Genomic DNA, 26,399 nt, shown 5'->3' on the forward strand with positions numbered 1-26,399 from the left:
CTGGAATAGGGGATTGTTTAGGAAAAGGTGTGACTGAACCATAGTATATTTTCTCATTAAAAACGTCCAACACAAATAGTGGTATTCCACACATGATGGGTTGTTATTTTTTTCAAACTATTCTGCACCATTATCCAACACAACTTAATGTCACATGGGGAAATTTCTGAAATACAGTTTTTTTTTAATTTAGTGTCTTTTTTCTTATTTATTTATTTGTATTGAAATGTAGTTGATTTAAAATGTTAATTCTTGCTGTACAGCTAAGTGATTTGATTATACCTATATATACATTCTTTTTTAATATTCTTTTCCATAATAGTTTATCATAGGAATTTTTGCTTTTCTTAAATATTTTTAAAATTTATTTATTTTTAATTGGAGGATAATTGCTTTACAATATTGTGTTAGCTTTTTAATGTCTTTTAAACCATCAGTGCCCTGCAAAGGGTCAAGGGCAGGTGTGAAATGACCAGGGATGAGGTAATTGTAGCCATCCAGGCAAGAGAGGATGGTCACTTGCACAGGCCACATGGGAACCAAATGTGGGATCGGTTGGGTGTGAGGGTGAGAAAGGGAAAGGAGATGGACAACAGCTCCACGGGCAAATGAATGGTGCTGACATCCTATGAAACATGAAGGTCTGGAAAAAGATGGGATAGTTTCACCCTCTCCCTGTAGGGGATGTTGAGAGGAGGTGAAACAAGAGGAGTAGAGATCATTAGTGTGCTATGCATGAATTTGTTCTGAACAGCAGTATTTGAGGTACCTTGGAGACACACCAGAGATGTCATATAGAGAGTTGGCTACAGAGACCTGGAACTCAGTAAGCTCCAGGCCAGAGAATCAGTTGCTGAGCTTTCTGTGTTTCAGTGGTGATGGCAAACACAGTTATGAGAGAAATCAAACAGAAAAACAATGTACTGCAGAAGAAAGCCTAAGCTCTTACTGAGATTGACCTTATTATTTATAACTACATAATGGAAACTCAACCTATGAAGAACTCAGAAAGAATTAGAATCCAGTACTTCTGACTGTTAGTATAAGTTCCTTTTCCATTATAATGCAATAGCCTTGTTCAGTCTTTTTGACACTTTGTATATTTTCTGTAATGTACACTCTCCCTATGTGTGTAAGTACCTGTGTATATATACACATGTATTCTATGTATGTACTCACATACCTCCACACATATGTAAGTCACACGTGACTAGGAAGAACAAATGAAGTATACCTACACTGGTCCATCCACCCTCTACTCTCACTGGGGGGATGTGATACATATTTAACATGGAGGCTATGGATGAGCCACTCGGAAGACGGGAACTTTGCCCATAAACGGGCACCATTACGGATGACACAATGAATGAATGTCAATATCATGTGATTGATGATGGTATTTGTCACATGTACTTACTAATATCCCTCTGCTGTATCTGGGTCTGTTGGGATACACGATGATGGATTTCTGATCAACTTTGTGTAGGAACCAGAGTGGCAGCTTCTTCTCCAAGCTGGTGTGAAGTTCCACCTAAAGTACGTTTGGGATTTATTGACAAGAATCACTGACATTCTTGGTCCAGCCTCTAACTACCTGGCTGGCCAAATGCTAACACAGAAAGAGGCTCAGGCAATTACCCAATTTCTCTGCTGAGATTGTTAGGGGAAATCTTTTTCATGATTACTGACTCTCAGACCAGAGCAGGAACGCTATACTGACACAAAGAGCGAGCAGGGTGGGGTACCTCTCAGGGCTAAGACAATACCTGTATGAAATAACTGTGTTCTCAGAAATCAGCAGTGTTTATACATGAATAATTGGGGAGTCATTAGTAAGTTAAGTAAGTCATAATGAAATATAACACTTACCTGCATGGCAATTCTCTTCAACAGTGCATGTTTCTGGACCTCAGCAATGTCACCAACTGCCAAACCAATCTGAAGGACAACAGGGCAGTGAATCACTATTGGTTTAATGACTCATCTAAAAGTGCGTGTGTAGTCCCTTTGACTACAGTCAGAATGGGCATGAAATTTAGTAGCAGTGGCCTTAAGACACTGTGCTTACACACCGTACAGAAACCTGAAAAGCCTGTAGACCTTTGTAACAGTGGTGGTTCCATCAGTGGGTCCAGTAGTCATAAGTGTTCTTATGAAAAGTGAGGGCACACAGATTAACCTGCATTTCATCTTAACTTAAAATGAAAATATGTTACTTTTGGACAAGACAGGGATGAAGTGAAAGTCATTCAGCCGTGTCTGACTCTTTGCGACCCCCATGGACTACATGTAGTCCATGGGATTCTCCAGGCCAGAATACTGGAGTGGGTAGCCTTTCCCTTCTCCAGGGGATCTTCCCAACCCAGGGATAGAAACCCAGGTCTCCCACATTGCAGGCGGGTTCTTTACCAGTTGAGCCACAAGGAAAGCCTGGGATTGGTATAACCATGTAATATGGTTGCAAACTCCAGGCATTGAGCACTTGAGGAAACAAGAGTGACCTGACAACATGGAAAAGCTAAAACATTAAACTGAGGGAAGGAATTTATTTCTTCCATATATTTTGGGAGGAAAAGGTACACTTTAAAGGTGAGTGAGGCACTGATAAAATCTCCCTCTAGAAATCCACGGCTAAGTAGAATTAAGTGAGGTAAGTTGTCAGCTCTGAACCTGAATTAAATCAGCTACATTCACTCACTCTCTCATCACTTGTTAGGAACTTCACACCTGTCTATGCCAGATCAGCCTCCTACAGGTGGTAGCCACAGAGAAAAAACCAGTCCGTGCTCTCAAGAAGCTCAGAGTAAAGTGAACTCCATGAGAGAAGGTCTCTGTCTGCCCAGGACACCACCGTATGCCAGTGCTTAGAATAGTCAGTGGGATTGCAAGAGTCGGACACGACTTAGTGACTCAACAACAGCATGAATCAAAACATTAAGTAGTCTGTATTATTTTTTTCTTTCCATCAACACTGCCTAGCACAGTCTCTGCTGTATAGTCAGATTCAGACAAAATGTACTGAATGTGTGCTTGTCCATTTAATTTATTTATCTATAAATATTTATTTCTATGGACAGTCACACATTCAGTAACAATTTTGCCAGCAAAGGCTCCCCATGGACCCAGAATTGGGATGTATTTCTATCTGCATCAACCAAGATGCCTGTGGCCAGAGCAGACTCTCTGTGGAAGAGAACACTTGCGTCTGCTGAGGGCATCCAGGCTCTGACTGGCTCAGAGGTGGCAGCTGAATGCTGCCGATGCCCTCTGCATGAGCGCCTCTTCCCCACTTGAATCTCCAGAGGGTCAATGAGAAATTCTAGGGCAGAGATGAGGTCTTAATCTGCCACTCCATGAAGGTCTCTGCCTAACCTCTGACCCTTAGCCCAGATGCAAAGCAGCACCCACCATTCATCATTACTTTATTACTCTGTCGATACTTCGTACTTCTTCATGGCATTTATCACCCCTGTGATGTCAGGCTACATATTTATTTGTTTACTACTCATCTTCATGACAAGTTTATAATCATGTCAGGGCTGGGTATTGGTCTGTTTTATTCACCACTGTTGGGCCTATATCAGTGTCTGGCATTTTGGTAGGTTCTTGGTAAATATTTGCCAAACAGATGCATTTTAGCATCCTCCAACCTCACACTGCCTGGCTCGCCCCAGGTACTAATGAATGTTGAATAAATGAATTTTATAGCAGTTCTTTTTCTACTTTCGTGAAAGGAGACAAAAGAGGGTAAAAAGCATTTTCATTCTTAAATATCCCAAGTGATCTACTGACAGCAAACAGGAGGATAAATTACTTACAAGTAAATTCATGAGGACAATTGGGACGAACATGGTGAATGTGATAAGGTGTACAAAGGACAGAAGTGGATACTTCAATTCATTCCTCAAATATGGCTCTAGGAAGGCATCGTGATAATTGATGTCTCCTAGCATCATGCTGAAGGTCTGCATTATGGAAAGGAACGGAGAGCTGAAAGCATCCTGGGGAAAGATAGTAAGGGGAAAATGAAATTCAAAATGCATATAATGAACAAAATGTTTTCTAGAGAGTGAAATGATAGAAATCACATTTAAAGTACTTTTTTTAAAAAAAAAAAAAAAGTCCTAAGAATATAGCTACTGAAACACACTGATAAGAACTATTAATACTAATAAACTGGTGGTAAAGTCATTCAAAGGGCTTCCTTGGTGGCTCAGTGGTAAAGAATCTGCCTGCCAAACAGGAGACATAGCTTCATTCCCTGGGTCGGAAAGATCCCCTGGAGGAGGAAATGGCAACCCACTCCAGTAATCTTGCCTGAGAAATCCCACGGACAGAGGAGCCTGGTGGGCTACAGTCCACATTGTCACAAAAGAGAGCTGGATGTGACTAAGCAACAACAGCAACAACAAAAGTCATCAGAAAGATCTTTTCTGCACATGTAACAAATCCTCATGCACTAGACATAAACCTTCTGACAATGGACAAAGTCATTGAGTAAGACTATACTTTTCCCTGTAATAAATATCATATGAATGCTATTATAGCAGATAAAAAATATTCAAATATTGTGAGGTTATTATGAATTTTGTACACCATTAAGATTTAAGTATAAATACATATTCCCAGTATTCACAGCAACAAAATCAATGACTCATGCAAATACCTCACCTGTATATTCAGGAGCACGTAAAAGCAGAGTCCAAAAGCCACAAGAAGGAAGACAAACACAATTGTCGATTTCAACAGAGTTTTCATGATCACCTCCAACATCACGATAAAAATTCCACACTTTTCAAATCTAGGGATATTTTGAAAATTACAACATTTACTCACTTTTCTGCTGAAACTAAATTTCACTTAGTTCAATAGTTATGAGGCACCAGGTACTAAGTTTCATAGATGAGATCACTGAGGCCCTCTACTTTCAAAAAGGGACATGAGAATTTGTGATGAGTCAAGCCTTCAATTTTCAAACTGTCAAACTGCTGTTTCTTTTGTTGTACTTCTTCCTAATGTTTATCTTGAATTGTTTTACCACTTGCCCACTGGAAATTATTTCATAGCTTCCCAGTATCAAAGATAATGCTACCAATTGCTTACAGGCTTCCCAGGTGGCAAAGTGGTAAAGAAGTTGCCTGCTAATGCAGGAGACGCAAGAGATGTGGGGTCTATCCCTGAGTCAGGAAGATGCCCTGGAGAAGGAAATGGCAACCCACTCAGTATTCTTGCTTGGGAATTCCCGTGGATAGAGGAGCCTGGCAGACTACAGTTCATGGGGTTGCAAAGAGTCGGACATGACTTAGTGACTACACCACAACAACAACAAAGGATGTAGAAGTCATTCAAGCTGGTTTTACCTCTGAAGATACAATAAGAAGTTCATCCAATAGAGGAATATAGCAATTGCTCCACACTGCCACTGCACATATGCTGGTATCCTGATGAACAAGGGTGACACAAATATGATGCTGGTTGTGTAGATGATCCATTCAGCTGCATTGTCCTTATCCAAAAAGTAATTCCTTTTCTGGGGTTGAAAAGAATAAAGAATTACCACATGTACAACCTGAGACCTGGCAACTTATGGATGGTTATATATATGTAATCAGTAACAACATTTTTCTGGCATTACAGCTGGTGAGAAGTTTATGACCAAGGGGCCATCAGCTCTTGCCATCCTGGACTTAACTCAGAGTCTTGGGTACAGATCAGTATTAGAGGTGCCCCAGCCTCTCCTGCTGACCTGGCATTTTGGGAGCCTAAGCAATTCTATAAGTTTCAAGGCTTTACTCATAAAGTTCACTCCATCTTAAGGAAACTCCTGGGGGACTGCAAGTTGTTTTAGTAATTCCTTTCTGTCTATATAAGGACATGCACGTGGATTTCTCAGTAATGAACTAAAGCTGCTTCTAAGGAAGTTTGGGGCCTGTGCTAAGACTTAATTACCATGATTTGGTATCATCTCTTATTCTTAAATATTTCATGTTTTGAACATCAGATTTCCTATAGGGTAGACCATTTACATATCAATAAGGAACTGTGGAGACCAAAATTAGTAGAGAAATCATACAACTTTACAGTTCAATATAAACTGTCATTTGTAATTCTCATCTTTAAAAAATAAAAATAATGACAAGAGAGATTAAATAATATGTCCTAAATCATTTAAGGAACAGTGGAAGAACACAGTCTTAACTCTCAGAATTTTGACAATTTAATGGAAATGTGTGTGTGTGTGTGTACTTGTGATGTATAGTATCAGACAAATGCAAAACACTGTTATTACTACCAACATTCTTTAATGCAAATATCCTTGTGCTTATAAAATGTAACACAGTAAATTCTTTCAGAAAATGAGGTGTTGTATAAAAGCTATATGACTTATAAAAATACAAAATTATACCAAAAAATGAATAATGAAAGACTTTAAGCCTCCACATTGACAGATAAATGATTGATGCCATTTATCAACTACATCAAAGACCTACATATAATTTATATAAACCTTGTGTCTGATCTGAATGTGTGTTCACCTATTTAAAAAGACATTGTTGTTGTTGTTGTCTAGTTGCTAAGTCATGTCCAACTTTGTGAACCCACAGACTGTAGCTGGTCAGGCTCCCCTATCCATGGGATTTCTCAGGTAAGGATACTGGAGTGGGTTGCCATTTCCTTCTCCAGGGGATCTTCCCATCTCAGGGATTGAACCTGAGTCTCCTGGAATGACAGGTGGATTCTTTACCACTGAGCCACCTGTAAAAATTATGCAATAAAAAGTTCCCCAATTTCATTGTAATTTGAAATTTTATCCAATAAAATAAAGCATTCCTATTAGGAAAGGAATTCAAAGATCCATTTGAAATGGGGTCTTAAGCCAAATAAACAGTCACACCTAAAATTATCTCTGTAAACAGTGACACTTAAAATTATCAAATTGAAAAAATCTGTGTGTTAGCAAAATATGAAATATATCTCAGAGAAAACACAGAGAAGTCTTTCAAAACTTCATTGGAGCTGGGTAGACACATCAGTTCAGTTCAGCTCAGTCACTCAGTCGTGTCTAACTCTTTGCGACCCCATGAACCGCAGCACACCAGGCCTCCCTGTCCATCACCAACTCCCAGAGTCCACCCAAACCCATGTCCATTGAGTCGGTGATGCCATCTAGCCATCTCATCCTCTGTCATCACCTTCTCTTCCTGCCCTCAATCTTTCCCAGCATCACGGTCTTTTCCCAATGAGTCAGCTCTTTGTATCAGGTGGCCAAAGTATTGGAGTTTCAGCTTCAACATCAGTCCTTCCAATGAACACCCAGGACTGATCTCCTTTAGGATGGACTGGTTGGATCTCCTTGCAGTCCAAGGGACTCTCAAGAGTCTTCTCCAACACCACAGTTCAAAAGCATCAATTCTTCTGCACTCAGCTTTCTTTATATTCCAACTCTCACATCCCTACATGACCACTGGAAAAACCATAACCTTGACTAGACAGACCTTTGTTGGCAAAGTAATGTCTCTGCTTTTTAATATGCTGTCTAGGTTGGTCATAACTTTCCTTCCAAGGAGCAAGCATCTTCTAATTTCATGGCTGCAATCACCATCCACAGTAATTTTGGAGCCCAGAACAATGAAGTCAGCCACTGTTTCCACTGTTTCCCCATCTATTTGCCATGAAGTGATGGGACCGGATGCCATGATCTTAGTTTTCTGAATGTTGAGTTTTAAGCCAACTCTTTCACTCTCCTCTTTCACTTTCATCAGAGGCTCTTTAGATCTTCACTTTCTGCCATAAGGGTGGTGTCATCTGCATATCTGAGGTTATTGATATTTCTCCTGGAAATCTTGATTCCAGCTTGTGCTTCCTCTAGCCCAGCATTTTGCATGATGTACTCTGCATATAAGTTAAATAAGCAGGGTGACAATATACAGCCTTGACATACTCCTTTTCCTATTTGGAACCAGTCTGTTGTTCCATGTCCAGTTCTAACTGTTGCTTCCTGACCTGCATACAGATTTCTCCGGAGGCAAGTCAAGTGATCTGGTACTCCCATCTCTTTAAGAATTTTCCACAGTTTATTGTGATCCACACAGTCAAAGGCTTTGGCATAGTCAATAAAGCAGAAATAGATGTTTTTCTGGAACTCTCTTGCTCTTTCAATGATCCAGCAGATGTTGGCAATTTGATCTCTGGTTCCTCTGCCTTTTCTGAAACCAGCTTGAACATCTGGAAGTTCACGGTTCATGTATTGCTGAAGGCTGGCTTGGAGAATTTTAAGCTTTACTTTACTAGTGTGTGAGATGAGTGCAATTGTGCGGTAGTTTGAGCATTCTTTGGCATTGCCTTTCTTTGGGATTGGAATGAAAACTGACATTTTCCAGTCCTGCGGCCACTGCTGAGTTTTCCAAATTTGCTGGCATATTGAGTGCAGCACTTTCACAGCATCATCTTTCAGGATTTGAAATAGCTCAACTGGAATTCCATCGCCTCCATTAGCTTTGTTCATAGTGATGCTTCCTAAGGTCCACTTGACTTCACATTCCAGGATGTCTGGCTCTAGGTGAGTGATCACACCACCGTGATTATCTGGGTCATGAAGATCTTTTTTGTACGGTTCTTCTGTGTATTCTTGCCACCTCTTCTTAATATCTTCTGCTTCTGTTAGGTCCCTATCATTTCTGTCCTTTATTGGGCCCATGTTTGCATAAAATGTTCCCTTGGTATCTCTAATTTTCTTGAAGAGATCTCTAGTCTTTCCCATTCTATTATTTTCCTTTATTTCTTTGCATTGATCACTGAGGAAGGCTTTCTTATCTCTCCTTCCTAGTCTTTGGAACTTTGCATTCAAATGGGTATATCTTTCCTTTTCCCCTTTGCTTTTCACTTCCCTTCTTTTCACAGCTATTTGCAAGGCCTCCTCAGACAGCCATTTTGCTTTTTTGCATTTCTTTTTCTTGGGGATGGTCTTGATTCCTGTCTCCTGTACAATGTCACAAACCTCCATCCATCCATAGTTCATCAGGCACTCTGTCTATCAGATGTAGTCCCTTAAATCTAGTATTTGCAACTGTAAAGATATAAAACATATCATGTATCTGTTGGAAAATTTGGGTCACTTCTTTGTGGTATCCTAAGATACTTGATAGACACATACGTACTAATAAAACTGAAACCTCTTGCTTCAGATAAATCAAATAGGCACCATCCAATGCAGGAGCCTTATCTGAAATCATGTGATTTCTGCATTTTGAAGAGTTTATACTTGTTATTTCTGATTTATACATTCATCCAGCTATGTGATTTTATTCTGACATAAGTTATATAATAGTTTAGTAATTAATCTATATTTTGCATATTAAAATATTTGCAAGTGTAACGATATAAAACATATCATGTACCTGTTGGAAAATTTGGGCCACTTCTTTGCAGTATCCTAATATACTTGATAGCAAAACTAAAATCATACAGAAATTTATAGCATAGGAATTCTGAAACAAAAAGACAAACAGTTATAAAGGGTACCAAAGAAAACAATACTTTTCTTCATCATTTTCACTATTAAACATTTGTTTTTCTCCACTTTTATTTCTAGGTACTGTCCAGTTTTGCTTTAAACAGAAAATTGCTGTGGTGCCAATATAAAAACAACACAGTCATTTCATAATGTCTTTATTAATAGAGGTTGCCAATTGAATTCAAAAGGAATATGAATCTATAGATCTATATAATTTTTTCACTGTGGTAAATATACATAACATAAAATTTACATTTCAAAAATGTTACATTTTACATATACAGTTACCTTTTGAAACATACAGTTCTGTGGCATGAAGTACATTCACAATGTTATACAATTATTACCTAGTGCCATGACTGTTTCATCACCTCCAATGGAAATCCTGTCCCCGCCAAGCATCACCTCCCCCTCCCCAGGATCCTTGGCAGCTAGAAATCTGCTTCCTTGTATATTCTTAGTCGTTCAGTCATGTCCAACTCTTTGCGACCCTGTGGACTGTACCCTGCCAGGCTTCTCTGTCCATGGGGATTCTCCAGGCCAGAATACTGGAGTGGGTTGCCATGCCCTCCTCCAAGGGATCTTCCCAACCCAGGGATCGAACTCAGGTCTCCCACATTGAAGGCAGATTCTTTACCATCTGATCCTCTAGGGAAGCCCATTAATACTGAGGTGGGTAGCCTATCCCTTCTCCAGGGGATCATCCCGACCCAGAAGTCTAGCCGGGGTCTCCCGCATTGCAGGCAGGTTCTTTACCAGCTGAGCTACCAGGGAAGCCTGCTTCCTTGTATATCCTATTTTAAATTTTATACTTCAACACCCATCTAAGCTAGGTACATGTCAATGTACCTCATACATGTCAGGTGCATTGGCTCTCATACATGTCAATTCCTTTTGTTAGTTGATGAGCTCATTTATTGACCTATTTATTTATATTCCCTCTCATTCTACAAAGGATTTTAGAAGTTGCTACATATATGAATTCTACAAGCACTTTGTATTAAACAAAGTCTTGATAGTTCAGATTTATTATGAGGTTAAAGTATTTTCTAAAGAAAAAATGCCCAGCCCACAGTTCTGAAAATCTTGTTTTAAAAAGTTGGAATATAAAAACCAATTAAAGATACCTTGGTGTCTAAAATTTCTGAATGGTCACTAGTTTCATTGATGATTCCAGTTGAGTTGAAAGCCATACCTGGTCTGATATTGACAACAAGAAAGGTCATGGGAAACAGACCAAGACAGTAAGATCCTAGGTTCATAACATGGGCTCTAAACCCATAAGCCAACCTACAAAACATAAGCAAACCACAACTGAATAGTTTCAACCACAAATATTTAGTTAAGATACCTGCAGAAAGAGGAGTTATATATAGTCTCTTCCGGAAATGTATTTGATAAATTCATTGAACTTGAAAGCCAAAGATTTTGGAATTCACCTTTTTGATTTCCAGAAAAGGAATCACAACTTCCTAGGAAATTACTGACTTACTTAAAATCTCTCACCAATTAATGGAAGGAACTTTAGCTCTGACTCCAAGTTTAATGCTCTTCCCAGGAATACTCTTGTTACTTCATTGTCTGCTAGACTGCAGAGCCCAGGAATGCTTCTTTGTGTTTTATATAATGATCCCCCCAAATATTTCATTTAATGGCAAAGATATATTAATACCAACATTTTTAATACCAAAATTTGCCTTTGACATATTTCTTTTTCAAAGTATAAAACATTAGAAGTAATAAAATATAAAATATTCCAATACCATTAAATAATTATTTAGAAGATTTTTTACAATCAAATATTACTGGGTAAATTTATTTTTTGTTTTGAAAGATTTTTAATAAATTTAATGAAAGCATCATTCAAAAGAAACACTACTTAATACTCACCATTTCATAAGTAAGTATTCTTTACACACAGGGTGGTTGAGAAGCTCTATGCGGTTATGTTGCACCATTGCCTGAGAAATAAGGAAAGATCAATAAAAATACAATCACATTAAACTCTTGAGTATAAACTCAGCTTTTTGTTTGCTGGCTTTATAACTTTATTTTGAATTTAACCAAAACAACACTTGCTTATTTCAGAAAACTTGAAAAATCAAAATTATATCAAGAATATATTTTTAAAAAAACACACAAGCTAGAGAGAACCATTTTATACAGATGCTAAAATGATTTGCATAGAACTGATGTGAGAATCAGTTGTCATCGCCAGTCTATGGGTATAAGATCCACATGTCTCTTCTTCCTTCACACTCCAAGTACTCAGTAGGTCTTTTAAAGATTTTTTTTTTTAACACGGACAATTTTTGAAATCTTTATTGAATTTGTTACAATATTGTTTATTTTTTTATGTTTTGCTTTTTTTGGCCATGAGGCATGTGGGATCTTAGCTCCCCGACCAGGGATTGAACCGGTGAGCCGGCACCCCCCTGCCTTGGAAGGGGGAGTCTTAACCACTGGACAGCCAGGAATCCCCATCAGTCAATCTTTTAGATTTCACATTAGGTGATGGCTGGCACCATGGTCTGTATCAAAGGCTTCCACATAGGGAAATGAATTCATTTAAGGCAAATGAAAGTTCTTAATTGAACTAGAACAGTTCTGTCCAATGGAACTTTCTGCAGTGATGAAAATTTCTATATCTGTGCTGTTAAACAAAAGAGCTACAAGACACATAGGGTTCTGAGGGCTTGAAACATGGCTACTGCAAATGAAGAAATGAATTTTTAACTTTATTTTCATTTTCACTAATTTTCATTTAAGCAGTCACATGTGGTTCAGATACTATATTAGAGAGAACAGATCTGGATCCTACACCGCCATTTGCCATCCAGCCTTCAAATATGTTTTCTTTCACATGCACACAAGTTTTTGTGTTGCCAATATTTACACCACAAGTCTGCTGCTCCACGTGGCTAAAATCTGTCGAAACTAGTAGCTGCTGTCCTTTTAGACCAGAAACCCACTTATTTGACACCTGTTTTCCTCTGCAGTTGAGTCTGAAACTCCTGGTTTACCCTGAAGCAGATTATCTGCAAGGCTTTCATGATCTCACTTACTAGAAATGTAAAAGCACTCTTTTGAATAAGAACTGGTTTGGAGCCAGTCTCTTGGGAAATTTGGGTCCAAACTGTGTGATTAGGGCCTGCTTTCAGATTGGGTTCACTCTTCCAGAAGGATATAAGAGCTGCTGAGAGGTTCGCATTTACCCTGGAGGCCAGTGGTTAGCTGAATTTGGAATCGATGATTGTAAACTGTCATCCCCTGCATTTTCCTGTGGTTTTACACTGTTGGAAACTTATATATGTATGTCTACATTGAAGTGGATGGAGGTAGGAGCAGATGCTGATGGTCAGCCTGTGTTGTTCATGGTTTATTGGATTCTGGGTTGGGCAGATCTAGCATAACCATTAGGTGATCAACAGTGTGGAATTTTAAGGGCACCAAATTACAGCAATCATACAAAATGATTGCTTTATTTACTAACAAATAAAGAGTTAGGCTGTACGGCATACACAAAGATCAAAGCATAAATCTGGAATTTTCTCCAGACTCCTTCCTGGAACTATCATACCAAACATTACAGAACTCATGTAGAAACTACCTGAATAAGGAAAACAGTGGACTTACATTGAGAGTTAAAAGAGGCTCATATACAATGTCCTGTACAGGTGCTCCTTTTTTGGTGAATTCCAATGGACACTGAAGATATGTGAAATTATACTCAATCTGTAGAAGATAACAATTTTTAAAAGTTGCAGTCTAGCATGGGCCCCCAAAGTCATTCTTAACACATCAAATATGCAACCCTATCATTCTGCTGAAAATTAAGTGATTCAAATAAAGTTGAGCCCTTTAACTTGAAGAAAAGTAAAGTAAGTTATTCTGTATTCATTTCAAAAAATAAAAGTCCTAACAGGGCGTTTGATTCTTTTCTAACTCTCTAGTTGTGGGAAAAAAATGTCTTCTAGAAAGACCACTTAGATGTTTTAGGATTTCATTCTTCAGGCAATATTACCCAAGAAAATATAAAGATATAAATAATAAGGCTAAACAAAACTATTAGAAACAATTAAAATCATGAGAGAAAACTGTAGATCCAAGGGAAAAAATTATCTCATAAGTAGATAATATAATAATATGAGAAATGAAGACAATTACCATTTTTTGAGATTCTGGAGTTCTAGTAACATTATTTTTACTATTCCTTAAAGAGAATACATTTCAAGTTATTATGATGAAATAAACTTACATGGTAGTCTTGGGAGGACTTGTCTTCTGTGGAGGGTGTCACACAGAAATCTAAAAGTACCTTTGAGAGAGAAAGACTGGCTAAGCTATTGGGCAGGAGACTAGATCCAAGATGCAATTTGGCCCCATTTCTAAAATAATACCCAAGATATTACCTTCCCCTTCCTTTGCTTCTTGTATCTCAAAGACTTGTACACTATGATCGAAGTCATTCAGGAACAAAGTCTAAAACATGAAGTGTTAACAAGTACCACTGCATGCCTCAGCAATACCAAGTGATATAGAAAAATACGCACCTGAGAATGAAATTGCATTTACTAAATTTTAGGTAATAAATATTCCATTTGCTTTGCCTAAAACTTGATGTTTTTCTGGGTTTCTAGAAAATATGTGGATGATTGAGGATTCCTTTGCTTAGCATCTTCTAGTGATAACTTAATTGTCTTAACCGAGACTTTTCAGCTGAGTCCTGAGTTCTTCCCACAGTCTAGGTTGCTTCTTCTGTATCATCTGATCCTGGAATACTGTGTTTGCTTCTGTACCTGCCTTACTGAGCAGCACTGAAAAATTCACATCCAAAGTGGTATGGACAGGATGTTAGGCCATGGATAGTATAATGACAGTTGGAGGCCCTAGAGATGCTCAGTTAAGGGAGAAATCACTTAAGAGTTAAGCATTAGATCCTCCCCTGGGAAGTGTAGGGACAGATATTTTGTGGGGGATCCTGTCTACTATATAAACAATTTGAGTAACCCCAAATCTGTGTGCTGGGACCTTTCTGGTAGCCCCAAATCATGATCCTGAGAAAGAAATTCTGCCCAGTCTACCTTCTTGAAACCAGATATGGACACAAGGCCCCAGGTGACTCCATCAGTGGGTCCCTTGGAGTTCCTGGGACATCTGGTCGACCCCACCTGCAGGACACAAGGGTAGAGGGCTGGACAGCACCCTGAAGGGGAGACACAGGGACTCAGGCCCCACTGGGAGGGCATGCCTGCCCTGGCTGGTCTCAAGCACCAAGGCAACTTAAAAATTTTGAGGCGGTCTCTGTTGATGACCCAGCAGCAGTACTAGGAGTCATAAAAGACATCATGAAAAAGAAAGACAAGTCCAGTCAATTGTGCTGTGCAAGGAAGAACCAGACACAGGCCTGGCTATTACAGTTTGAAAGCTTTGTAATAACCAGCACAGGCAAAGTGAAGGCTGGGCTATCAGAGGAAGGGGAAGGTCATGGGGGAAGGATTGTGTATGTTACTCAAATGTGTGATGTGAGGCTAAACTAAAAGACTTTTAACTTCCCCTAGTTAAAAAAATATTCATAACACTAAAATAATACCAAGTTATTATCGAAAAAGAACTAGAAAATATATAGTAACATGAAGAAGAAAAGAAAAACCAAATCATAATCACAACTGTAATTCTTATTAGCATGTTGGAGTAATTTCTACGTTTTCTATATGTGAATATTTATAACTTTTTATTATTATTCATCATTGCACATAAATCTGTCTATACATCTGATTATTCATTAGGACAGATCCCAACAACTGGAATTACTGAGTGAGAAAATTTGAAATCATGTTCACAACTAATAAATGCAAATATGAAAGAATAACATGCATGCCCCTAAACCCCCATATCTAGAGACTTTATTCAGCTGGCGACCTCCACTAGTGCTCTCTGCTCTAGACTTGGATTGTTGGGATAAAAAAATATGTTTAACATATTTCCCTACATTGCACATAACCACTAACAGAATTTTTTAATCCAAGTATGTCCTTCTCAAATTTGTTGGCTAGATTCCCTTGTAGCCTATATAAAACTAGATGCTTAACTTTAAAGATGGAAATTACTATGTTTAGGTTGTGATTACAACAATAAATCCTCACATTTGATTACATGCCAAGCATATACCCAAATGATTTTTGTTTTTAGAACTTACCTTCATGCATTCAGGGAGGTATTCTACCAGTTCTATGACTGGACATCTATTGGTAGGAGAACAATGACTAAAAACCTTGAAACACTCTTCCCATCTGTAAAAAAACAATAAACACAATTCTTAAACCTTCTGTTGTGTGCAACAACAGAACTTCCAGTTGAAATTCAAGATTATTATCTTTAGGATAAACTGATTGGTTAGTTGAAATTCAAGATTATTATGTTTAGGAGAAACTGATTGGTTCCAATGGAATCAATATGTGAACTGAAATCAATCTAATAAAGTCCTTGTTCATTCATGGAAATTAGAAATGTGGGCAAATTCAAGGATGGCTGTTATAATCACTGTTCTGACTCTTTATCTAAATGTCTTTTCAAGAAGGTAGGTTTTAACCTTGATTTCCCCCTGAAGTCATGAAGGGGTATTACCTTCAAAGCTTGTCATGCTGTATGGAGATACCCACATTCACGAACACACAACAGCAACACAGCACTGGGCACATGACCCTTTACCTTTAACCCAGGTATACATCATGTATTGAATTAAACTACAGAGTAACATGTATCAGGGCTTCCCAGGTGGCTGGCTTTTGGTAAAGAATCTGCCTGCCAAACAGGAGACAATGGGCTCGATCCCTGGGTCGGGAAGATCCCCTGGAGAAGGGAATGGCAATCCATTCCAGTATTGCTGCCTGGGAAATCACATGGACAGAGGAGCCTGGTGGGCTACAGTTCATGGGGTTGCAAAAGAGCAGGACATGACTGTGCAACTAAACAACAACAACAACATGTATCAAGTACATTAATAACCATGGGCTCTGTGAGAACACTGCAGATTTGCATCTTTCTTTACTGCCATCTGGTTGGACAAGAGAAGGAGATGTTTATGACACCAAGAATGAAAGAAATCTACAACAGGAAGTAAAAAGAGCCCATTTATCTCCAAGATCCTATCTTTGTAATAAGAGGCTAGTTCTAAAAGCTACCCAGACAAATTTTCTGTTAACCGTATCAGTAAAGTCTGTCTAGGCTATCTGTACCATCAATAGAAAACTCCAGGTTGCGCTGATGAGTGCTTCTAAGGAAGAATGGGCCGGGGGACCTGGAGACTTTCCATGCTCCAAAACACAGGCTTGGTCTGCTATGAATATGAGAGTGCTCATCTCTGAGTCCACTACTGGGTGATGCTGGGCCTTGGTGCGAATCTATCTGTGACAACTAATATATAGAATAGATTATGTTTGAGACACGGGACAAACTACCCTCCAACTTCATCACTAAAACTCCTTAGAGTACGGTTTAAAAAAACCCACAGCCACACAAGATCATGGGCTAAAGGAAATTCCATTTCCTGGCACTGGTCACAACAGGGATTTACCTTGGAGAATATTTTCACCAACATCCAGTTTGGGGGTTTCCACTGGGCAGGAGAGCTTCAGGCAAGGTCAGGTGAGTCAGGGCAGAGTCAGCCTGACCACGACCATGGTGCCACAGGCTACAGACACCTGAACCCTGGGAGCCTCACAAGAGTGCTGTGAACTGGGTCTGCGCTCCCGTCACTTAGAAATGGAAGCTGAAGACCAGAGAGGTTAAGCAACTCTTTGGGTGTCTGTGGTCACTCAAAGGGCTCATTAAAAATTTTAGGGAAAACAACTGACATTTCAAAATGTTGACTTTTTGCATCTGTCTCTAAAGCAAGGGAAATAAAAGCAAAGATAAACAAATGGGACCTAATGAAACTCAAAAGTGTTTGCATAGCAAAGGACATCATCGATAAAAAGACAATCTACTGAGTGGAAGAAAATATTTTCAAATGATATGACGCAGCTCATACAATTCAACATCAAAAAACAACCTGATTTTAAAAAATGGACAGAAGACCTCTACAGACATTTTCCGAAAGAAGACAATAGATAGCCAATGGGCACATGGAAAGATGCTGCTAATCATCAGAGAAGTGCAAATTCAAACCACAATGAGATATCACCTCACACCTGTCAGAATGGCTATTGTCAACAAGAACACATATAACAAATGGTGGCGAGGATGTGGAGAAGAGGGAACCCTCATACACTGTTGGTAGGAATGTTAATTGGTTCAGTCACTATGGGGGTTCCTCAGAAAGCTAAAAATAGAACTACCATATGATGAAGTAAGTCCACTCCTGAGTATATAGGTATACAGGATATATAATCCTGGGGAAAAATAAAAACACTAACTCAAAAAGATACATGTACCACAGTGTTCAAAGCAGCATTATTTACAGTTGCCAAGATATGGAAGCAACCTGTGTCCATCAACAGATGAATGGATAAAGAAGATGTGGTGTATATGTGTGTGTGTGTGTGTGTGTGTATATAGATAGATAGATAGATAGATAGATAGATACAATGGAATATTACTCAGCTGTAAGAAAGAATGAAATTTTGCCATTTGTAACAACACGTATGGACTTGGGAGGGTATTATGGTAAGAGAAATAAGTCAGACAGAAAGACAAATGCTTTATGGTATCGCTTATATGTGGACTAAAAATTAAAAAAAATAGTGAATATTTAAAAAAAGAAAGAGACTCATGGATATAGAGAATAAACTAGTGGTTACCAGCAGGGAGAAGGAAGAGGGGAAGGGCAAAATAAGAGTAGGGAATTGGAGGTATAAACTACTATGTATCAAACAAATAAGCTACAAGGATATAATGTACAACACAGAATATAGGCAATATTTTAGAAAACTATAAATGGAATATAATCTTTAAAAATTGTGAAGCACTATGTTATATGCCTGGAACTTACACATCAGTTGATATTGCACATCAACTAAACCTCAATTAAAAAAAAGGAAAAATAAATAAAAATGTTGATCGACAGCTGAAACTTTTGTTCTTTTTCTCTTCCTGCTTCCTCTCAGATTATCCCTGACGCCAGAGGACACGCCTGACGCCACGAGACAATTGTGGGCAGGATGGCAGCGCACCTTTTGTTCCTGATGGTCGTGAGGACCACCTCCTTTCTCTTATTGTGAATCGCAACGTGCAGGAAGGAGGCCTGCTGCTTGTTCAGAACCACGTCGGCATCGTAGCTCAGCAGCAGGCAGACGGCTTTGGCGTGGCCCTCCCTCGCCGCAAAGTGAAGCGCGGTGTTCTTTCAGAGAAAACAACACAAACAATCCAGTGACAAAGGCTACTCATCCTTTGGCTATTTTACAGCTTTGTTTCCCTGTTGAATTGCTTAAGATATTATTAACAAAACTATTTAATAGCAAAGAATTAAAATTTGGGGGTCCCCCAGTGGCTCAGCGGTAAAGAATCCGCCTGCCAATGCAGGAGACCTGGGTTTGATGCCTGAGAGGGGAAGATCCCACGTGCCGTGGAGCAACTAAGCTCCCGCATCATAACTACTGAGCCTGTGCTCTAGAGCCTGGGAGCCACCACTGCGGAAACCACGCACCCTGGCGCCTGTGCTCCACGAGAGAAACCACCACAATGAGAACAAACCTCTGCACCACAACTGCAGATTAGCCCCCGCTTGCCACAGCTAGAGGAGAAAATCCATGCTCTTTCAAAGATCCAGCACAGCCAAAAATAAAAAAAAATTCAGAAGTTGATAAAAGGTTGCCAGTCTCTAGTTTTGCCACAAAAAAACATTTTAAAAGGCAATGATAGTCCTCTAGCTCTGTCATTGCGTGAAAGAATGTACATTTCAATACTCATTCTCCAAAAAAGAACCAAGGACATCATAGTGGACTGAAGGACAGTCTTTCAAATCAAATACGCTTAGTTTTAGGGAAAACTTACCCCTGCCCTCCTCATTTCCCTTGGTCCACCAGGGAATGGTGAAAATTTTATCATCAATTCACGTGGGCCTGTAACAGGCCTCTGTGAGACTCACCAGCTGTCCTCAACATACACCCACCTCTTGGGGCTGTCTCCTTATTCTGCTCCCCTTTGACTCTTTCCTCACTAGCAGTCTGCATAGTTAGGGAGTCTGGGGATGGTCAGGGAGTCTGGGATGGACATGTACACACTGCTATATTTAAAATGGGTAACTACCAAGGACCTATGGTAGAGCACAGGGAAGTCTGCTCAGTGTGTGTGACAGCCTGGATGGCAGGGGAGTTTGGGAGAGAATGAATACATGTATATGCATGGCTGAGTCCCTTTGCTCTCCACCTGAAACTGTCACAACATTGCTAATCAGCTGTACTCCAATATAAAAAGTTTAAAAAAAAGGAGAACCCAATATATGGTAAGAAGGGAAGAGAGTAGCTAAGAAGGTTTCTTGCAATGCTGGAAGGTTCCTCTATGCCAAGATTTGGGGTAGGTATGAGAAACACAGTACGTACCCCTTCTTCATCTAGCCGATCTGTGCATTTCAAGTTAGTGTCAAGAATGACCTTCATGGTCTGAGTGTACCCGCCCAAGGAAGCGTGATGCAAAGCAGTCCAGCCGTTGTGGTCACTGTTAAAGAAGTAAGAGAAAATGTGTGCATTTACCTTACAGAAGAAAAGGGGAAGGACACCTCCCAATTCAAAGTGGGTCTGATGATCGGAGAAACAAACCATATCTGAGATATTTGAGTGCTAGCAAGTAATTATGTATTGTTGTTGTTGTTGTGTTGCTAAGTTGTGTCAGACTCTTTGCAACCCCATGGACTGTAGCCCACCAGGCTCTTCTGTCCACAGGATTTTTCACGCAAGAATACTGGAGTGGATTGCCATTTCCTTCTCCAGGGGATCTTCCGGGCTCAAGGATCAAACCCATATCTCCTGCATTGGCAGGTGGATTCTTTAGCATCTGAGCCACCTGGGAAGCCCAAATATGTGTTACATGGTTAATTAAACATGAGCTAATTTCAAGCTTAATTGGATGAGGGCTTCCCTGGTGGCTCAGAGAATAAAGAATATGCCTGCAATTCAGGAGACCCAGGTTCAATTCCTGGGTCAGAAAGATAGTTTGGAGAAGGTAATGGTTACACATTTCAGTATTCTTGCCTGGAGACTTCCATGGACAGTGGAGCCTGGTGGGCTACAGTCCACAGATTAAAGGTGCAAACTCTCAGTTATAAGATAAATACTAGGGATGTGGTATATAACATGAATAAATATAATTAAAACTGCTGTATGTTATAAATGAACATCATTAACAGAGTAAATCCTAAGAGTTCTGATCACAAGGAAACATTTTTTTCTTTTTCCTTTTTTTGGTATCTGTATGAAATTAAGGGTGTTCACTGAACTTACTGTGGTAACCCTTTCATGACACATGTGTTATAGCCCTTAAGCTTACACAGTGTCAATTATAATCTCAATAAAATTGTAAAAGAAAATAAATAAAGTCTATAAACACACTATTAAATACTTTGGGTGAGTGAAACTAGAGTTAGCATGTTTGTGTCATACATATTTTCTTCAAGTATAAGCAATGTATAATGTGTATAAGTAGTGTACTTATACACACTATTTTTAATATTGCTTTATTCTTTCATTGAGTATTGTATCAAAAATTTTTCCATGATGGTGTTATTAGTCCTTGTAGCTACCAGTCATGGCTAATAATAATAATGAAGATAATTATAATAATAATATCATTGTACAAAACATGGATAGAAGATGCTTAGCTTAGTGCCACTTATTTTTTTCTGAGTTCAGGTCTAAAGAGATTGTTCCTCTCATGCTCTCAAAGATTCTTACTTGATCCTTTTGGGAAATGTCTGTCTCTTCTGTCAGAAATTGAAGATATGAATACAGTGAACACTTGCCCTTTTTCCAAATTAGACATAGAAAAAAAAAGAGATCCTGACACAATTTAATTTCAGGGCCAGTGAGTAACCATAATAGGTGCAAGAGACACCTCGCTATTTCAGTTATGACATAATTAAGCAAGAGCTCTTGTCTTCTGGGTTCACCTGGGGTCTCCTTTGCAAGTCTGTTGCCTGGTGTTCATTTGGAGGCAGGAAGGAAATAAGCAGAACATTCATTTCACGGCTGCATCATTGCTACTTGGTACCAATCAGATTGGTACTCTGATAAAGAGATATGTTTTTTAACATTAGCCTAATGAACTCTTTGCTACCACATTGGTGCAATTAGAAATTAGCCTATCATACATCTACAAAAAGCTTCTGGGTTTTCCTTTTATTTTTACAAAGGTGTCATTTAATGATGCCACTTTGTATTGTACTTAATTATTTTAACTTGGGCTTCCCTGGTGGCTCAGACGGTAAAGAGTCCACCTGCAATGCAGGAGACCTGGGTTCAATCCCTGGGTTGGGAAGATCCCCTGGAGGGGGGCATGGCAACCCACTCCAGTATTCTGGCCTGGAGAATCCCCATGGACAGAGGAGCCTGGCGGGTTACAGTCCATGGGGTCACAAGGAGTCAGACACGACTGAGCGACTAAGCACAGCACATTTTATTGGTTTTGTTTCATGTGTTAGATTTCCTTTGTAGTGAAATTCAGGAAATTTTTATGTCTCCTGTTGCAGCTTAAAGGGAGCTCTTCATGTCCATCAGTCGTCATATTGAATAAGATGCAGAGTCTTTGATTTGTAGAGCATGTGTGTGTGTGTCTGTAAAAACACACTGCCTTATATCTGCCAAAACAGCTGACAGCAAGATGAAGGAATATATAAGAAGCGATATCTCAAAGATTCTGAAAACTACTCAAAGCCACTTACTCTGTGACTTTGAACAAGGCCTTCAGCTCTATGAACCTCAGTGTTTTCAATCGGAAATAATACTGACTTTTCTTTCAGTATTTGAGAAATCATGTTATGTTTTGAGGATTAAGTAAGATGGGTAAAAGTACTTAGTGAGATTGAAAGTGAGATATCATAATCAAAAATAAAATAGAAAAACAGCCTGACAACGTCTAGCCAGTTACAAAGAAGATGTAAATATTGCAATCTTATATCCTCACCTGAGAAATAATGCACCCTTCTTCAGAAGCAGCTGAACAACTTTATCGTGCCCGTTCTTTGCAGCCAGGTGGAGAGGAGTCATTCCATGTAGGTCACCTTCATTCAAAAGCCTCGTGTCACTTATGTCTTGCAGGAGCCTCTGACAGGTATTGATACGTCCATAACTTGAAAAAAAAAAAAGTTTGATATTTTCAAAGCAAACATTTAACAGAGAGAGGACATACTCGTATGTCGCTTAAAGTGACCCTTACCTGGCTGCAAAATGCAGGGGTGATTTCTTATCTTTGCTTTTGGAATGAATGGACACATTAAAGTTGAGTAGGTTGTTTACGGAGACAGGGACCCCCTGTCGACATGCATAATGCAGAGGGGTGCACCCATCATTGTCCTCGTCCATCACCAGCTCTTTTATATGTTGCATCTATGGGAAAGATGGATATTCTAAATATAATTCTGTGATGATGCTAACAGAGTGTTTTTCAACCTATTTTGTAGAATAGTATTTTCTAACAAGGACCAATATATACACCTTGAGTGGAAAGTATAAATAACCTTAAGGGTTATATACTAGGGACTTCCCACGTGATGCTAGAGGGAAAGAACCTGCCTGCCAATGCAGGAGATGCAAGATGGGCGAGTTCAATCCCTTGGTCGGGAAGATCCCCTGGAGAAGGAAACGGCAACCCACTCCAGTATTCTTGCCTGGGAAATCCCATGGACAGAGGAGTCTGACAGGCTACAGTCCATGGGGTCGCAGAGAGTCTGACACAACTGAACAACTAAAAACATACACAAGGATGCTAGAGTAAAATAAATGCGGATGAAGATGTGTGCTCTGTCTCCCTATAATGTACATTACCGTATTAAAGGCACTGAGAAATCCTAATAGGAAGTGTATTTAATATTTTTAAACCCAGCATTTTCCAAATGTATTTGACCACAAACCAACCTCTCATCTCTCCCTTCATTCCACGCCTGGCCCAGTAATACTAACAGCTTAATGTTAATGTGCTCTGTTAGTCAAAATTAGCAAAATTGTTAAGTTAGTATCACTTTAAAAAAATGAATTAAATAAAATGAAATTAACATCACTTTATCTTTTAAATAAAAATCAAATGGCAAATAAGCAGCTTAAATCAATCCATAAACATTTTATATTTTAGACATTCAAATATACTTGACTCTTTAAGACACAGACTATATTAAAATCTATTTATTAAAAAAGTATGATGCACTTCAAATGTACCTAATAGTCACTCAGTCAGTATTAGCTGGTGAATATAAATATAGAGATAATGTTTTCAATTTGTCAACAAGCATGTTGAGTAGTTTTTCTTCATTGATTAGGAAGTGCTGCTAATTCACTCATGTACTTTACTTCTCAATTGATACACAATTCTTAATGGTCCAAGAGTGAAGGAAAGGCATTCTATTACAGATAAGGGTATATGGAAACTCTCCATAATTTAGAAAATGATCCTGATGCAATTTATTATTATTATCATAATCATAACTACTATATTATAAATATTCAAATATGACATCTTTACTTAAAAATAAAATTTAAATTCCAGACTCAGCCTTCAAAGGAATAAAAATTATAATAAATGAAATCACTTTACTCTCTATTGAACCCAACTCACTTTATGGAAATCCACACATATATATTACCTGCAAAAACTCAGGATGCAAATTTTTTAATCCATAAGGCTGTTGAACAGTCAAATGCAAAAAATTACGTCCAAGATTATCTTTTATGTCCACACGGGCACCTAAAAAGCACAATAGAAATATAACTCTACTCATTTATTTAAAGCATAGCCTATGGTGGGTTTTCAATGTAAGAAAATAAAAGATTGACTTAAAACTTGGCCAGTGTTTAAGTTAGGGAACTTTATTTAGGTGAGAAAACTAAACATGGTTTAAAATGTGTTTATCTTACAGTGTGCATGTGTGTGTACAACGGGGTAGAGAATGTGTGATTTATGACATTATTTAATATATGAGGTCTCATCTTTTAAAACATAAAAATAGAATTATAGAGAGATTAGAGATCAAGAGAGAAGAGGTGAAGGTATCTCTTTTCTTCATTATCAGACTGGGTTAGTATCTAAAATGGGAACAGTTATAGTACCTACATCAGGTAGGATTGGTTCACTGAGAGAATGAATATAAAGTGTTTAGTAAAATGCCTGGGATGTAATCATTTCCTTATAAAGGTTATCAATTATTGTTCTGAAGTTATCTTTCCAAGTATTACGCCCTACTGGACTGAAAATTATTCTAGATGTGGGAAGTATCCCATTTGTGTTCATAGCAGCTGGCCCATAGCCTGGCACACAGTAAATGGACCCTGAATGTTTAACCAAACCGAGCAGCAGTTCTAAAGGCGTGGCTCAGTCCCTCTTAGTACCTTTAGAGAGGAGCAAATTTACAGTATTCCAGGATGCAGAAGCAGTTGCTAATAGAAGTGGAGACCGTCCTTCAGAATCGGTGATATCAATATCTGCTCCCTAAAATAAAACAAGTCATTCAACAAAGAGCCTATGAACAGACAAAACAGCTCACACTACAATCTGTAACGTAATGTTCATTCATTGGGACAGAATGTCCAAAATATAGCTAGCACTCACACACACGACTGCTTGACATTTCCCTGTAATTCACGTTGTATGAATCATAGAGAAAACCAAGGCATTCTTCTATAACTTCAACAACTGAAGTCCTTCTCACATGTTAATCTTTTGACTGACATCTGGCAGTAGATCTATCTTCCTGCCGAAATCATAAAATGTTGACCTATATCACTAGTTTAGTTCCCACTGTAAGAAAAGATTGTTAAATATCTGTGATAAAAAAAATTCTAAGTTTATTGCATTTGTGATTCTTAAACCATTCGCAAGAAATCATTCACTTCTATCACCAAGAGAGTGGATCCTGGGAGCTCTCATCATAAGGAAAAAATTTTTTGTAACTTTCATGGTGACATGTGATAGCTGGACTTGCTGTGGTGGTCACTTTTCATTGTATACAAATATTGAATCATTATGCTCTACACCTGAAATTCACATAATAGTATGTGTTAATTATAACTCATGAAAAAAAGAACTGTTCTCTTTTTAAAAACTCTACTTCATCTGAAACAGATGAACTGAAATAACTGAATTGAAATCATTCAAATCCTAAAGTAAAATTTTAGTCAAATGTTAAAAAATTTTTGCGTTTAAGAAATCACATCTCATATGTATATATTTTAAAGGAATAAGTTGGTATTTACCATTACATATTATGGTTATAATATTTGATATGACAAGAAACAAAACTTAAAAGTTCATGGAAAGAATTCTATCTTTTGCACAGGGTAATAAAAATAGCTTAAACTCTGACTGGAGATAGGATCCTGTTCTTTTGGGACCCACTAAATACAGATAACTGGGGCAGCAGTTACCCATGATAGCCTGATAGTGATCAGTGAGGTTGTGCCTCAATGATTTTGCAGGAAACTGCGCATAACAAAACTCTGGGCTATAATAAGTCTTCCAGGGATTCTTCTATGTAAATACCACAATTTCAATAGTTTCTATTGACAACAAGCACATGTTAAATACTCCAGGCCAGACTACATTCATTACTGATATGATAGGGCTTAAATAAATACATCATAGCCACATCTGTAGAGAGGGCTTACTAAATTTGGGTAAAAGGGCTTACCCAAAAGCTGATTGATGGCATTTCTTAGAGTGAAAAAGGTCTTGTGCTTTCACTTGT

General features: G+C 38.6%; 1 protein-coding gene across 1 annotated transcript in view; it reads right to left on the bottom strand.

Moving 5' to 3' along the window:
* The window catches only part of TRPA1 (transient receptor potential cation channel subfamily A member 1), a 67,915-nt gene that overhangs the window by 2,116 nt on the left and 39,400 nt on the right, over positions 1-26,399 (bottom strand). The window contains exons 11-27 of the mRNA XM_043879915.1: positions 25,045-25,144; positions 24,303-24,403; positions 22,883-23,052; positions 22,631-22,795; positions 20,056-20,170; positions 18,688-18,854; positions 15,714-15,807; positions 13,773-13,832; positions 13,151-13,249; positions 11,405-11,475; positions 10,642-10,804; positions 9,399-9,488; positions 5,361-5,530; positions 4,672-4,801; positions 3,819-4,001; positions 1,870-1,938; positions 1,418-1,531 (exon numbers count right to left, since the gene is read on the bottom strand). Of these exons, the coding sequence (XP_043735850.1) occupies positions 1,418-1,531; positions 1,870-1,938; positions 3,819-4,001; positions 4,672-4,801; positions 5,361-5,530; positions 9,399-9,488; positions 10,642-10,804; positions 11,405-11,475; positions 13,151-13,249; positions 13,773-13,832; positions 15,714-15,807; positions 18,688-18,854; positions 20,056-20,170; positions 22,631-22,795; positions 22,883-23,052; positions 24,303-24,403; positions 25,045-25,144 (2,061 nt within the window). The remainder of the gene's footprint in view (positions 1-1,417; positions 1,532-1,869; positions 1,939-3,818; positions 4,002-4,671; positions 4,802-5,360; positions 5,531-9,398; positions 9,489-10,641; positions 10,805-11,404; positions 11,476-13,150; positions 13,250-13,772; positions 13,833-15,713; positions 15,808-18,687; positions 18,855-20,055; positions 20,171-22,630; positions 22,796-22,882; positions 23,053-24,302; positions 24,404-25,044; positions 25,145-26,399) is intronic.

This window comes from Cervus elaphus, chromosome 21, assembly GCF_910594005.1.
Source record: "Cervus elaphus chromosome 21, mCerEla1.1, whole genome shotgun sequence".
NCBI classification, from domain to species: Eukaryota; Metazoa; Chordata; class Mammalia; order Artiodactyla; family Cervidae; genus Cervus; species Cervus elaphus.